A 16,140-nucleotide genomic window follows, 5' to 3' on the forward strand; every position below is an offset into this window, starting at 1 on the left:
ACGGGAGGTAAAAAATACTTTTGATATATTATATATTTTGATTTGAGGAAAGCTTTTGACACTGTTGCACATGGAAGACTACTGTAAAAATTGGAGCAGTATGCCATTAAGGGCAAGTAGCTACAATGGATAAAAGGATGGTTGAGCAGGAGAAGGCAGAGAGTGGTAATCAACGGACACTGCTTTTTTGTGGACTAATGTTATTAGTGGAGTACCCCAGGGTTCGGTGCTTGGCCCATTGTTGTTTTGTATATTTATCAATGTTATTGATGAAAGTATATTGGGCTTAATGTACTAGTTTGCAGATTATAAAAAGGATGGCAGGGTTGTTAATGACAGTATGCTACTGCAACAAAATCTAGAAAAGTTGGGCAGATGGACTGAGAAGTGGCAGCTGAAGTTTAACATTAACAAATGCAAAGTACTGCATATGGATAGCAATAACCCTAGAGAAATTTACCAACTGTGTGATACTAAAGTCAGATAGTGGAAAATGAAAAAGACCTGAGGGTAATTGTGCAGTGAGATATGAATTTTTCTGAACAGTGCAGACAGGCTATCAAAGCAGGTCATGGGGGTCTTGTCAATGATATACAGGGATTTTGCTAGTAGGGATAACGAGGTGATTTTCCCTTTGTATAAGACAATGGCCAGGCCACACCTTGAATATTGCGTTCAGGTCTAGAGGCCTCATTTTAGGAAGGATGTAGAGTTGCTTCTGCGAGTACAGAGAAGGTAAAAAAGATCAGTGAGGGGAACAAAGGGGTGCTCTTAACAAGAAAGGCTTAAGTTCTACAAATTGCAGCATCTGGAGACTAGGCAACTGCGAGGTGATCTGATTGAGGTGTATAAGGCCTTGAATGGTTTGAGCAGGCTCAATGCTGATGAAATTTTTCCTCTTGTTCAGATTACGAACCTGATGGGGCATAAACACAAATTGAGGAAAGACAATTGTAGAATAGATGTGTGGAAATTTGCATTTAGCCAATGGATAGTTGATTGCGAACATACTTCCGTCTGCCATGGAAGTTGATAGCTTAAATAAATTCAAGGCAGAACTGGGCAAACTTTTAGAATCACTGGATGTGTGAAATTCAGTAACTTGATGGGTGCTTTCTTGCATCATATGCCTATGCTAATGCTAAATCTCATTGTGGTACTTTTATTTGGACCAGTCATGGCCTGCAGGATTGGCCTAGTTAAAAACTTGAATTTCCGAGCCTCTTGTGGGTGCGTGTGTGATCACAAATAGAAAGGTTGCACATTGATATGTGTAGGTAACTATAAAAAAGTGTACAGTCCACCACAAATAATAATGGCAAAGGTTTTGTTTTCCTTAATTCCATATGCATACAGTTGCAGCGAATGTGTGAACTTAAATTCTTCTTTTCGTGTTTTAAGAATAAATTAAAATTTATTTATACATTTATTGTGTCATTATGGTTTTGATGCACTTAACAGTGCTAAGGTAATTTATTTTCCAAGTTATCACTATCACTAGTATTAGTAGAAGCATACGATGCAAGAAAGCAAACATGCAGCATGAGACAAAAAAAAAAAAAAAAAAAAAACCTCCCATTTCGCTCCTCCATTTGTTTCAAATGCCTGTCCAGCTCAGCCTTAAATTTATTTAGGCTATTAGCTTCCACAACAAAAGAAAGAATCCTGTTCCACCAGTCAACTACCTGCTGGCTAAAAGCAAATTTCCATACATCTATTCTACAGCTATCTTTCCTCAATTTGAAACTGTGCCTCTTCAGGTTCTTAGTCTGAGCAAGAGGAAGAACCCATCAGCATTCAGCTTGCTCAACCCATTCAAAGCCTTATACACCTCAATCAGATCACCTCGCAGGTGCATACTCTCGAGGCGCTGCAATTTGCAGAACTTAAGCCTTTCTTCGTAAGAGAACCCCTTTGTTGCCCTTCTTTGTTCTCATCCTAGCAACTCTACATCCTTCCTAAAATGAGGACTCCAGACCTGTACACAGGTCTAGTTGTGGCCTGACCATTGCCTTGTATAACAGGATAATCACCTCCTTGTACCTGCTAGCAAAATTCCTTTATATCATTGACAAGACTCCATGACTTGCCGTGGCAGCTCGTCTGCACTACTCAGCGAACTTCAATTATCCCCAGGTCTTTTCCACTTCCCTGAGTGTAGTACCACACAGTTGGTACATTTCTCTTTGGTTACTGTTACCCATATGCACTACTTTGCATTTGTCAATGTTAAACTTCAGTTGCCATTTTTCAGCCCATTTTCCAAACTTATCTAGATCCAGTTGGAGTAGCATACTGTTTTTACTGTCGTTAACAACCCTGCCAAACTTTGTATCATCTGTATACTTGGACATTAAACCTGATATACTTTCATCAATATCATTGATAAATATAGAAAACAACAATGGGCCCAACACCTAACCCTGAGGAACTCCACTAATAACATTTGTCCAAGAAGAGCAGTGTCCATTGACCACTCTCTTCTGTCGTCTCCCACTCAACCATCCCTTTATCCATTGTAGCAACTTACCCTTAATGCCATACCTCTCCAATTTGTACAACAGTCTTACATGTGCAACAGTATCAAAAGCTTTCCTGAAATCCAAGTATATGATATCAAAATTATTTTTGGCATTTGGTTCCTTTGTGACCACATCATAGTATCCAATCAAATTGGTCAGACAAGACCTCCCTTTAACAAACCCATGCTGTCTCTTAACTATTACTGCAGTCTTGTCTAGATGATCCTGCAATGCTTCTTCCAGTGATTCCATTATTTTCCCCAAGTTAAACTAATAGATCTTAGTTACTTGTGTCACCTTTTGAACCCCTTTTGTGAATTGATGATAATTTTGCACATCAATGTGCAAATTTATCACCAATTCATCATTTTGGCTCGATGTTGGTGCATAAATCATTATAAACTTTAACTTGTACCTCTTAGAAATCCTGAATAGTAGTCTTGACATCTTGATACCCTTGGTGATGTACTTTTAAATCCAAAATGTTGTTTTTATGTCTTTATGGACCAGAAAGCCAACTCCACCTTCTCTCCTTTCACCGTTTCCATTGATGTACAGGAGATTTCCACTTTATAAACTTATAAGTGATTCATTTCTTTTTCTTTTCAGTCAAACCGATGATATTCCAATTCACATTTTCTAATTTATTTTCCGACTCTAATATCCTGTCTTCACTGATGAGTGATCGTACATTGTAACAGGCCAAGTTCAGTTTCCGTGCATGGCAGCTTGGTCGTACCCAGAATTCTTACCACTCTCTGGTTCCACTCTGATCCTCTCGCTGCCGTAAGAGGGGGAGTGAAAGCCGCTGGAGACTGAGGGCCATTTGTTTCGTCGTGCTGTCATGTGCTGGAGGGTTTGGTCTTTTCCTCTTCATGCTGACCAGGCATCTTGAAGAGAACCACTCTACACATTTGTTGCCACCTAAGTGACGTAACAGGGCTTACCATCAAGAAGGTGTGCATGCGTGGATTTTAGGGAGGCAGGCCAACTGGACTTCTCCTAAATCTTCTGAAATAGAAAGATATTGGGTCCATCAGTGTTTTAGACTGAGTGTCTGATAACACACAGTAGCCTGTTCCCCTATAATTTACTTAGGTTTCAGTAAATCTTTTGATATTGACAGTGCATTCGTTATAAAAATTGGAGCAATATAGCATTAGGGACAAGTTACTATTATGGAGGGAGTGGATTAAGTGGTAGGAGACCAAAATTTTATAATTTTTCATATATATATTTTCCACTTCTCTTCATGGAATTTTTTTAAGCTACGCACACTTGGGAGTTGGGTGAATAATTTTTAGTTAAAAAAGGATTATTCTAACGATGTGTAAAAGTCCTCCTTCAGTCAGAGAGTAATTGATTGTTGTAATAGATTTATACAGTTTTGTGGAGGTAGAATGTATGAAAAATTTAGAGGAAGGCTTCACAAATTATTAGATTGCATAAGCTTGCTTACTTGTTTTGCATTATTTTTGTGATCACTAAATAAAATCGGTTTTTATCTCCTTGCCATCTATCATTCCTGTGATATATTGGAATTATTATCATTGATATATGGATATTATTATTGGTTTTAAATTCAATTTTTTTTATTCAATTAAAATGTAATATTCAATTTAAATTTAATTTTTTTTGAATTTGGTCATTGTCCCAAATAACGAATTTTCCGAAGTAAGTGGAAGTAGAGATATCTTTCCAGTATTGTGTTATGATGCAAGGGCAAATTACCATATGATTTAACTGTATGTATAGTGACTGTTACACCTTTATTGCCTACTGTGGTCTGGTGGTTAGTATGCTAGGTCACAAGTAAGGAAATCCAGTTTCAAGCCTCAAAATATGCACATCCCATTGTGAACAGTAGTGTCCAAAAATTCAGCGTGTATGCAGTCACAATGACTTGCATGTAGAGGGATGAATTTTTTCGAATAACTCCTTATAGGGCTTATGTATATGAAGAGAACAATTGTTACATATTTGTTGTGGAACATGTATCCATATGTGTTATGATTTCAATTATGTTTTCTATTAAATATTCTCTTTTAGGTAATGTTTTATATTAAATTGCATGTTTGGAAATTTTTGAATTCCATATAATTAATAGGGATATAAACCTCTTACTAGAGGTATTATACCCTATTAGTAGTATGGAATTCAGATTGAAGGTTGAGATTTCATTAACAGTGTTTCACTGATTACTGATACATATAGGAGAAAACTTGTATCTTTTTATTCAGAACTAAAGTCTTAAATTAGAGTTTGCAGCTTATTTTAATATCATTTAAATATATTGTTTATACATACATACATGCATACACATTTCTGAACTGCATACACTACTGAAATAATTATTTCTCTTGATGTTTAGACCATTCACTCCAGAAGAAGATGCAACAATAAGAGAAATAGTTGAAGCCTGTAGAATTGGAGAGTATATTCCATGGAATCAAGGTAATTTTTTTTTTAAAATTAAAATACACTTATGTTATAAGCTTCTATCATTCACTTGATCAGCATTATTGATTTTCTTATCCCTCTGTGTCCTCTTTAGGCATATAGAGTCAAACTTGGTTATAATGAGCACAGAAATAACAAGATCATGACTGTAATGAGCAAAAAGCTATAATGATTTTAATTTATGTGTATTCCCATACAATCACACACTGTTATAACAAGTGTACTAAATGGATATACTGTACAAATTTTGGTAACATTGTTAATGCAAACATTCTTAATTGTCCAGGTAGTTGAAAAACCTAATTCTTGGAATAGACAAAACTGGAAGGGGCAACTTAGGTTTTATGACTACCTGTATCGGATTAGGGGCTGGTTTATGACCTTACCTTGTCCTTTCGGGGACAGGTGCTATATATAGTGCATTGGCATTCCGGTCGTAATTTCTACTGTTGCATTACCCTATTTACAGATTGTCTTGTATTCACCGAACCATAAATTTATTTCAAAACTTGTAAGAATTTTGGAAATGGTAATTGTTTGTATGCAGATCACTTTACTGTCATTTTAAAGTAAAATCAGTTAGAAACGAACCGTTCCTTCGGAAACATGTCTACCAAAAAAAAAAGTGTCTCTCGATTCGAGGCGGCCAGGTGGGCAGGAGCAGTGCATAGCACACGCTTCTTGATTGGACTGTGGTTCCAGCCCATGACCACCAAATATGGAGGATGTAGAAAATTCAGGGAATGACCACCGCATATCCCCGGAGCAATATGGCCTTAGTTGCTAATGCTCCTAAGAACCAAATAATAATAACAACAACAACTCTCGATTTGTGAAAAAGTCTAAATTATTCGTGAGTTAGAACGTGGTGCAAAAAATGTTGAAGTGTGTAAAAAGTTTTCTTTGTCCTCTTCAACGGCATCAACATTGTGGAAGAATAAACATATTTACATATCGGCACTGGAAAAGAACATAACTGGAAAATAATAAAATAAAAATTTAGAAAGTGCAAGGTTACAAATGTCGATGAAGCATTGCTTCAATGGTTCCCTACGCAAAGAAGTGCTGGATTTTCAATAGATGGTCCGATCATGAAGGCTCAAGGAGAAAAATTTGCTAAACAGTTTGGACACTGCGATTTTGTATGTAACAACAGTTGGCTGGATCAATTTAAAAACCAACATAACATCGTTTATGCAAAAATTAGTAGAGAATCTCGACCTGCAGAATTTACTTTCCTGAATGGATTGACACAGTCAATCCATTCAGGAAAGATTCACAGTCAATCAGGAAAAATTTCAATGACGACGAATCTACAATGCTGATGAAACAGGACTTTTTTATAATATGACACCTGACAATATGCACATCCCATTGTGAACAGTAGTTCCCAAAAATTCAGTGTGTATGCAGTCACAGTGACTTGCATGTAGAGGGATTAAAGTTTTTGAAAAACTCCTTATAGGGCTTATGTGTATGAGGAGAATGATGGTTTACATATTTGTTATGGAACGTGTATACATATGTGTTATGTTTTCAGTAATGTTTTCTATTAAATTGCATGTTTAGAAATTTTTGAATTTAATTATTTCAAAAATTTTGAATTCGATAAATTCAAAGGGGAAAAATGTGTTGGTAGAAAAAAATCCAAGATTCTCTTGACCGTGCTTGTAAGCACAAAATATGACTGAAACTGATAAAAAAAAACTGTTTGTCATCGGAAATTCATTAAAACCTCATGATTTTGAACAAGAAAGCTTGGATGACTTCGGGTATTTTTTGGCAATACGTAAATGATTGGAATAAGGAGCTATTCAAAAAGAAGAAAAATATTTTATTGTTAGTTGATAACTGTCCCACACATCCCCAGCATTAAGCTAGTATTTCTGCCTCCTAATGTGACATCAATTTTACAACCAATGAACATGGGTGTAATCAAGAGTTTGAAAGGATTTTATAAAAGATTTATAGTTCTACATCTAATCAGTAAAAGAGAACAGAAATTTAACGAGTCTATATCTATATTGGATGCTATGAATTTATTGAATGATGTGTGGAACAACACTACTTTGACAAATATATCGAATTGTTTCTAATTAAATAACAGCTCAAAACCCTCAACTTGGGAAAATCAAAAGTAGTCCCCAAAATGATTGAATGGGTAATTACCAGATTGGACCCAGATATTGAGAATGAAGATGTGACTTCCTGTTTTGCTGATTTCATGATATTAATTTCACTATTCCAAAGCTGTTCTAGATATCCAGATTCAACATTTAACATTCTCTTAAAATTGAACATTTCTGTTACAGCCCAACATAATTTCAGAGTGTACTTTAATAATGCCATTTAGAACTAGCAATAAATATGAATTTACAAACATAATCAGAGGATGATAAAGAGATAAAGAATAATCTGAATATGAACAAACAGTTGAAACACTTAACAAGAACAGTATTAAAAATTTAAGCAATTTTAAGAAAAGTATAATCTTATAATGGAAAAAATTATAAGATTTTATGACCAGAACACTGGATGTATCATAAACTCTCTCTCAACTATGAAACATGCTGTGATGGCATTAGAATTTGATACGAGGTGTGCCTGTTAAATAGCAAGAATGTGCATCCAACCACTACACATCAAGTGCCTCCTGTGAAACAGAAGCACTGCAGTTAACCTTGAATCATTCTGTAGTTGTCTGCCAAGTCACATTCCAACATGCTCATTTGCTTTGTAGTGAGACAGGTTTACATCATCTCTTTTTGCAGTTTGTCAGAAAAATGACAGACTAAAGAATTTGACAAGTCATTCTCAGATTTTTAACAAAACTAAATAAAACACCAACTGAAAGTTATGAGATGTTATGTCAAGTTTCCGTGTCCATTTCCACTTACAGTCTGACAAATTTCTCTTAAAAAGAGAAAAGCCTGAATGAAATAAGCAGACAATCATTCACAAAAAGACAGATACAAATACAAAACCAATATAGTACATACAGTAATACAGTGGAATTTTTGAGGTTTCCACAGTAACATCTATGACATTCAAGACTTAATTAATAATTATCATCCAGTATGTGTCTGCCTTCAAGAAACTTACCTAACTCCACAAGTAAACATAGCAGTGAACTGTTATGGTACCTACAGAAAAGATCGATTTCCTTCCAGTGGTGCACATGGTGGAGTGGCTATTTTAATCGACTGCAGAATTCCATGTAAATGTCTCCAACTACAAACATCTTTGGAAGCAGTTGCAGTACAAGTCTCAGTACAGTTTACATTCCCGCTGGTCTCACTTTACCTTCCCCCAAATCAAGAGTATGCATATGCAGATGTTGAAGCATTAGTAACCCGGTTACCACCCGTGATTGTTATCATGGGTGATATTAATGGACATAATCCCCTGTGGGGATCTCACCACCAAGACAAACGGTGAGAATTGATTGAAAAATTATTACAAGAGCAAAATCTCTCACTCCTGAATACTGGAGTCGAGACATACATCCCTTTGCCCACCGGAACAATCTCTGCAATTGACATCTCCATATGTTCACCAGCCTTATACCTACTTATTGAGTGGATGATCTTGAATAATTCCCTGAATAGCAACTATTTCCCTGTGAACTGCAAAATATTAACGAATGTTGTTTCACATCATGATGGCCAAAAAATATGGAGAATCCATAAAGCTGACTGGACAAAATATAGAACGCTTGTGACAATAGATGAACAAACAGTCATTACTCAGCCTATAGACAATGCTGTAATTCATGTCACAAAATAAAATTTTAATGGCAGCTGAAGCTATGGTACCTCAGTCTTCTGGAAAATATACAATACCACAATATGAATGCAGTATAGCCAAAAGAGAGAAGAATAAAGCTTGAAATCTCTTCCCAAAGTATCCCACCTCCATCAATCTCATAAATTTTAAAAAAGCTAGAGCCAGATATATCTGGCCTAGGAGTAGAAAGGAATCATGGATATGTTTTGCCTCTACAATTAACAAAAATACAGATACCCATGTTATATGGAACAAAATCAGAAAACTTAATGGGAAATTTCTTTCAGTACCAACTCTACTAATAAGTCGGAATGGACAAGATATCACTAATTCCAAGGAAATTGCAAACATTCTTGCAACTACATTTTGCAAATGTATCAGCTGCATCAGCATACATTCCATCCTTTTAGAAAACTAAATCTATAGCTGAAAAATACAAACTAAACTTTAATACCAGACAACATCTCCCATATAACCAGCCTTTCAACATAGAAGAATTGCAGAATGCTCTGTCTAAGTCGAGGAAGAGCACTGCAGGACCTGATGCCTTCATTATCAAATGATACAACAACTTAGTCAAAAATCTCTAAATATGTTATGTTGTTGTTGTTGTTGTTGTTGTTATTTGGTTTTTAGGAGCATTAGCAACTAAGGCCATATTGCTCCGGGGATATGCAGTGGTCATTCCCTGACCTTTCCACATCCTCCATATTTGGCGGTCATTGGGCTCGAACCCCGGTCTAATCAAGAAGCGTGTGCTACTCCTGCCCACCTGGCTATGGTGGCGCCTAAATATGTTATACTATACAATAGAATTTATATAGAAAACTATTATCCAAACTCCTGGCGTCACTCTATAGTAATTGCCTTCCCCAAACCTGCAAAGATCACGCAATTCCCACAAATTATCTACCAATAGCTCTAACAAGTTGCCTTGGGAAAATCCTGGAGAAAATGGTGAACAACCGACTAACCTGGTTCTTGGAAACATAAAAAATACTAAACATGAATCAATACAGCTTTCATAAAAATAGATTATCCATGGACCTCATGTTAAAAGCAGAGGCAAATATTTGCAATGCTTTTATAAGGAATGAGCATCTAGTTATGATTAGTCTTGACATAGAAAAGGCCTTCAACACTACCTGGTGATATAGCATTCTGAATGACCTCTACAGCATTGGTTTGCGAGGCCACTGAAAATCAAAACAATCTATGACAAACATATACTCAGGAAGAAGGAGTTCCTCAGGGTTCAGTGCTGAGTGCAACTTTGTTTGCAATCAAAATAAATTCTATTACAAAAGATCTACCAAATACAGTTTAAACATTCCTTTATGCAGATGACATTACCATTTCATGCCATTCACAAAACATAAACATGATTGAAAGGCAATTACAAAGCGCAGTTAAAAAAATAGAATTCTAAGAAAAAAACAATGGATACAGAATATCACAACAAAAAAACATGGCCATACACTTCTGTAGAAAGAAAAAATGCACCCACATCCAGAAATAAGACTAGAAAACCTGCTGATACCTCTAGTAAATAGTATTCATTTCCTTGGCATGATTCTCGAAAAAAAACTTGAACTTTCAGGAACATATCAAATTCCTCCGAACAACCTGTCTAAAAAAGCTAAATATTCTCAGAGTCCTTTCTGCAATGATGTGCGGGAGCTGATCGGTTCACACTATTTTGCCTATACCATGCTTTAATAAGATCAAGACTAGACTATGGATCTCCTGTGTATAGCTCATGTAAATCAGGTGTCATCAAATGTCTTGATTCCATACATTACAGTGCCTTATGAATTTCCTTAGGTGCATACACAACATCACCTGTACAGTGAAGGCTGATGGGCTTATATTTATAGGCCCATCAGCCTTCACTATATCTCCGGAGGCAAATGCTGCTATTAAACTATGCCATTAAAATCCTAAGTCTTCCTCATCATCCAACTTTGCAGTATCTCTTCAATCCACAGTGGAAGAACCTCTACAGCAATAAACCCACAGTAAATCAGCTAGAATACATCTAAAAGAGCTAGTTTCAAAATGGAGCCTAAGCTTTGACAACATATATGAGGATAATAGCATAACTATTCCACTATGGCTCACTTTCATGCCCGACTGTGACACTAATTTTCAACAGTGGAGAAAAAGCACTCTGGCAAAAGTCAATATAAAACAGATGCACGTAGCTCACTCATCACAGTTCTCTAAATATCTTCAAATATATACAGATGGCTCTAAAACAGATAATCAAGTGAATACTGCAGTGGTCCTTCCACGCACTGTCATATCACAGCTACTCCCAAATGAATACAGTAGTTATTCTGCTGAACTATTCACCATACTAATAGCCTTAAAATACATTGAATCTTCTCCTCTTCTGAAACATCTCATATATACAGATTTACTAAATGTAATACATGCTCTTCAACGAAAGTAGACATCACATCCCATCCTTCACCAGATACAAGCTCATAAGCAAAAGAAGGCAAGTAAATTTCTGTTGGATCCCAGGACATGCAGGCATTGATGGTAATGAAAGTGCTGATTGAGCAGCACTTTCATTACAAAAGATCTACCAAATCCAGAATATAAACATAAGGCTTTACAAAGTTCCACATCCTGATTGCAGACCTATTATCTAACAGATTCTCAATACTCAGTGGTCACAAATCTGACAAAATCAACCAGACAATAAACTTTTTCAAATAAAACATGAACTTCAGATGTGGAATTCAGGTCTCCATAAGAATTGGCACAAAGAAGTCATTCTAACAAGACTGTGCATTCGACAAACATTTCACACACTTATACTTACTCATGAAAGCTAATCCTCAGGAATGTCTTTGTCGACCGGGCTAGCCAGGTGGGTAAAGTGTCTGCCTGGCAACCCAAAGGTTACGGGTTCGAATCCCACCTCGGGCTTGGATCAGAGTAGTGCAAAAACCTTAGGAGTTGCATTATGGCCATAGAAGCCGATGCGTCAACAACTAACAAAAAAAAAAAAAAAAAAAAATCCAGAATGTCTCCACTGTTCTTTTCAACTCACTGAAAAACATTTCGTTATACAATGTCCACAATACCACATGGTGCGACAAACAGCCTTCCCCCTCCCTCTGAATATTCAGGATTCCCTAATTTTTATCACAAATGATAGGTGATAACTCCAACATTGAAAATATTTCGGCCTAAATGGATGTCAGATGAACTAATGAGACATATGGCAGAGAAGAAAAATGCATGGCATACATATAAATTAATGGGTGACATGGAAGCCTGTGATAGATATAAGCTGGTGTATAACCAAGTCACAAAGGAGATTAGGCAGGCAAAGGCAGATTATGAAAAATCCTTGGCAAAGGATGCAAAGAAAAACAGAAAAGAGTTCTTTACCTATGTAAACTCTAGAAGGAAAGGGATGAATCAGATTGGTCCACTGGATATTGATGGTTCAACAGTTGAGGATCCTGCTCAGGTGGCTAACAAACTAAATGAGTATTTTGCATCTACATTCACACATGAGGAGTTATTCAGGAAGGGGAATGGGAGGTGAAGTAAACTCTGGCAGTGAGCTAGATGATTTTGTAATAACTTAGAGGAAAGTGGAGGAGAAATTGTTGAGAATAAACATAAAAAAGGCACCTGGGGTGGATGGGATCTATCCAGTTATATTAAAGGAGGCAACAAAGGGGAGGTACCCATAGACTGGAGATGTGCAAATGTGACCCCAATTCACAAAGAAGGATCAAAGGCTGACACAAGTAATTATAGACCTGTGAGTTTAACTTCTGTTCCAGGAAAATTAATGGAGGCACTGGTTAATGAAGCACTGCAGGATCATCTAGACAAGACTTCAGTTATAGCTCGGATACAGCATGGTTTGGTTAAGGGAAAATCTTGCCCGACCAATTTGATTAGATATTATTATGCAGTCAAAAAAGAACTGGATGCAGGGAATAACTTTGATATTATATATTTGGAACATAGAAAGGGTTTTGATACTGTTGCACATGGAAGACTGCTGCACAAATTGGAGCAGTGTGGAATTGGAGGCAAATTGCTGGTATATATAAAGGGAGGGTTGATGGGGAGAAGGCAGAGAGTGGTAATCAATGGATACTGCTCATCGTGGACTAATGTTATTAGTGGAGTCCCTCAGGGTTCAGTGTTGGGTCCATTATTGTTTTCTGTATTTATAAATGATTGATGATGGTATATCAAGCTTAATGTACAAATTTGCAGATGATACAAAGGTTGGCAGGGTTGTTAAGGACATTACCGATGCTATGCTGCTGCAACAGGATCTGGTAAGGTTGAGCAGACGGGCTGAGAGGTAGCAAATGAAGTTTAACATTGACAAATGTTAAGTACTACATATGGGAAACATTAACCCCAGAGCAACGTATCAACTCTTTGTAATTACACTGACAGTGGTTGAGAATGAAAAGGACCTGGGGGTAATTGTGCAGGCAGATATGAAGTTTTCTGAGCAATGCAGATGGTCTGCAAGAGTAGCTCATGGTGTCTTGTCAATGAAAAACAGGACCTTTTTCTAGCAGGGATAAGGATGTGATTATTCCATTGTATAAGGCAATGGTCAGGCCACACCTTGATACAGGTCTGGAGGCCTCATTTCAAGAAGGATGTAGAGCTGCTGTAACGAGTACAGAGAAGGGCAACAAGATTGGTGAATGGAACAAAGGATTGCTCTTACAAAGAAAGGCTTAAGTTTTGCAAATTACAGTATCTGGAGACTAGGCACCGGCGAGGTGATCTGATAGAGGTGTATAAAGCCTTGAATGGTTTGAGTATGCTCAATGCAGTTGGGATTCTTCCTCTTGCTCAGAATAATCACCTGAGAGGGCATAAATTCAAATTGAGGAAAGACAGATGTAGGAGAGATGTGCAGAAATTTGCCTTTAGCCAGCGGGTAGTTGGTTGGAGGGACAGACTTCCATCCCTTGTTGTGGAAGTTGATAGCCTAAATAAATTTAAGGCTCTGCTGGACAGGTATTTCAAACGAACGGAGGGGTGAAATGGGAGTGGTTTTTTTTTTTTGGTTTTTTTTGGTGTATGCTGCATAAGCTTGCTTTCTTGCATCATATGCCTCTACTAATGCTAATGCTAATATATTTACTTATTTAAAACTAATAGGATTTTTCAGCCAGATATAAACTATAATGAAGAAATATCCTGAAAGAGGCCTCTGAGGTCGGGAAAACTCATGTCTAAAAATATATATAAATTCATACACCGACCATTGAATAAAATTTAATATGACTACAATCTTTACACAAAAATATTTACAATAAGCTTTATTTGACAGAGTAAGATCACACTGTACCACTTCTGAGGATAAAGAAAAAGAAATTAATCGTGTCACGGCAGAACTTAGAAAGTGCGGATACCCCCAAGAGGATCCTGGATAGATATAGTAGAGGAGTGTCCGAACGTAGGGAGTCGTTCGTTCCGGTAGCTACCGCATACATCCCCTACTATCCGGGCCTTACTGAACATCTGGCAAGAATTTTACGGGGTTATGGGACACGCTGTGTACAGCTTCCTGGGCGGAGGCTGTGCACAGCTGTGTCTCAGGTCAAAGACCGCATACCAAAAGATCTTAGTAGTGGAGTGGTTTATAGAATAGAATGCCCGGATTGTGCGGAGTGTTATGTGGGGGAAACAAAACGACGGCTCAGGGATCGTCTGGGGGAACATTTAAATGCCATAAGAACCGCTGAATACAACAAGTCTGCTGTGGCCGAACATTTTTGGGAGAAGCAGCATCAAATCTCCCCGGAGGACGCTATTATTTTGGATCGTGCACATGGATACTGGGAGCGTAAATGGCTCGAGGGTTTACGGATTAGTTCATCCAGTAGGAATACCATCAATAGAGATAGAGGTATACGAATTAATCCTATCTTTGAAACAATTATATTAAGGTCGGATGAACGATTTTCTTTGCCACCTTCCCGAGACATTTCCGCTTCCAGTTCTGACCATGTGCCAATTGAACCACGTGGAGAAATACCACGTGTGGAGGTACCGTGAGCCTGCTACTTAAGGAGATGTTGCAGGAAGTCATTTCACTGTTGAAGAAGGGAGCTGACGCTCCCGAAAGCTTCAGGTTTTTAGCGCTTTTAATGTTTTATATTTTAGCAAATTTTATTGTAAATGATCTTTTATTACAGTTTTTAGCATTCCGCAATAGTTTATTGTAAATATTTTTGTGTAAAGATTGTAGTCATATTAAATTTTAAATTTTATTCAATGGTCGGTGTATGAATTTATATATATTTTTAGATATAATGAAGAAACATCAATGTCTTTGTCACAGTAACATAGTAAAGACAGTATGCTACTCCATCTGGAACTAGATAAGTTGGGCAAATGGGCTGAGAAGTGGCAACTGAAGTTTAACATTGACAAATGCAAAGTACTGTATAGGAGTAGCAATAACCCAAGAGAAACGTACCAACTTTGTGGTACTACACTCAAGGAAGTGAAAAGTGAAAAAGACCTGGGGGTAATTGTGCAGTTAGATATGAAGTTTGCTGAGCAGTGCAGACGGGTGCCAGGGCAGGTCATGGAGTCTTGTCAATGATATATAGGAATTTTGCTAGCAAGGACAGGGAGGTGATTATCACATTATACAAGGGAATGGTCAGGCCACACCTAGAGTACTGTGTAGAGGTCTGGAAGCCTTTTTTTTGGGAAGGATGTAGAGTTGCTAGAACGAGTACAAAGAAGGGCAACAAGATTGGTGAGGGGAACAAAGGGGTGCTCTTACCAAGAAAGGCTTAAGTTCTACAAATTGCAGTGCCTGGAGAGTAGGCACCTGCGAGGTGATCTGATTGAGGTGTATAAGGCCTTGAATGGGTTGAGCAAGCTGAATACTGATGGGATTCTTCCTCTTGCTCAGATTAAGAACCTGAGGGGGTATAGATTCAAATTGAGGAAAGACAGTTGTAGAATGGATGTGCGGAAATTTGCCTTTAGCCAGCGGGTGGTTGATTGGTGGAAGACTTCCGTCTTTTGTTGTCGAAGTTGATAGCCTAAATAAATTTAATGCTGAGCTGGACAGGCATTTGGAACGAATGGAGGGGTGAAATGAGAGGTTTTTTTTTTTTTTTTTTGATGAGGGAAGAAATAAGGGGGTGGAAGTGGGGTCATGCTTCTTAACAAAAGCAGCCCGAGCACAGTGAAAGCTTTCCCGGATTCAAACATTTTTTTTCATTTATTTATTTTTTTCACATTTATTTCATTCATAATCTGCATTTTCACTCTACTTGCATTCTATTTTTATACTTTTTTTCTGATATTTTATGATATATTATTTTTTTTCCGTGTTAGG

At 37.3% G+C, this 16,140-nt stretch overlaps 1 protein-coding gene across 1 annotated transcript in view; it reads left to right on the forward strand.

Moving 5' to 3' along the window:
* Pbp95 (proximal sequence element A Pbp95) overlaps positions 1-16,140 on the forward strand; it is a 542,864-nt gene that overhangs the window by 270,142 nt on the left and 256,582 nt on the right. Inside the window, exon 11 of the mRNA XM_090372002.1 lies at positions 4,894-4,976. Within this exon, the coding sequence (XP_090228128.1) occupies positions 4,894-4,976 (83 nt within the window). The remainder of the gene's footprint in view (positions 1-4,893; positions 4,977-16,140) is intronic.

The sequence above is a fragment of the Mastigoproctus giganteus genome, chromosome 4 (genome assembly GCF_048544385.1).
Source record: "Mastigoproctus giganteus isolate SK-2022 chromosome 4, ASM4854438v1, whole genome shotgun sequence".
Lineage (NCBI taxonomy): Eukaryota > Metazoa > Arthropoda > Arachnida > Uropygi > Thelyphonidae > Mastigoproctus > Mastigoproctus giganteus.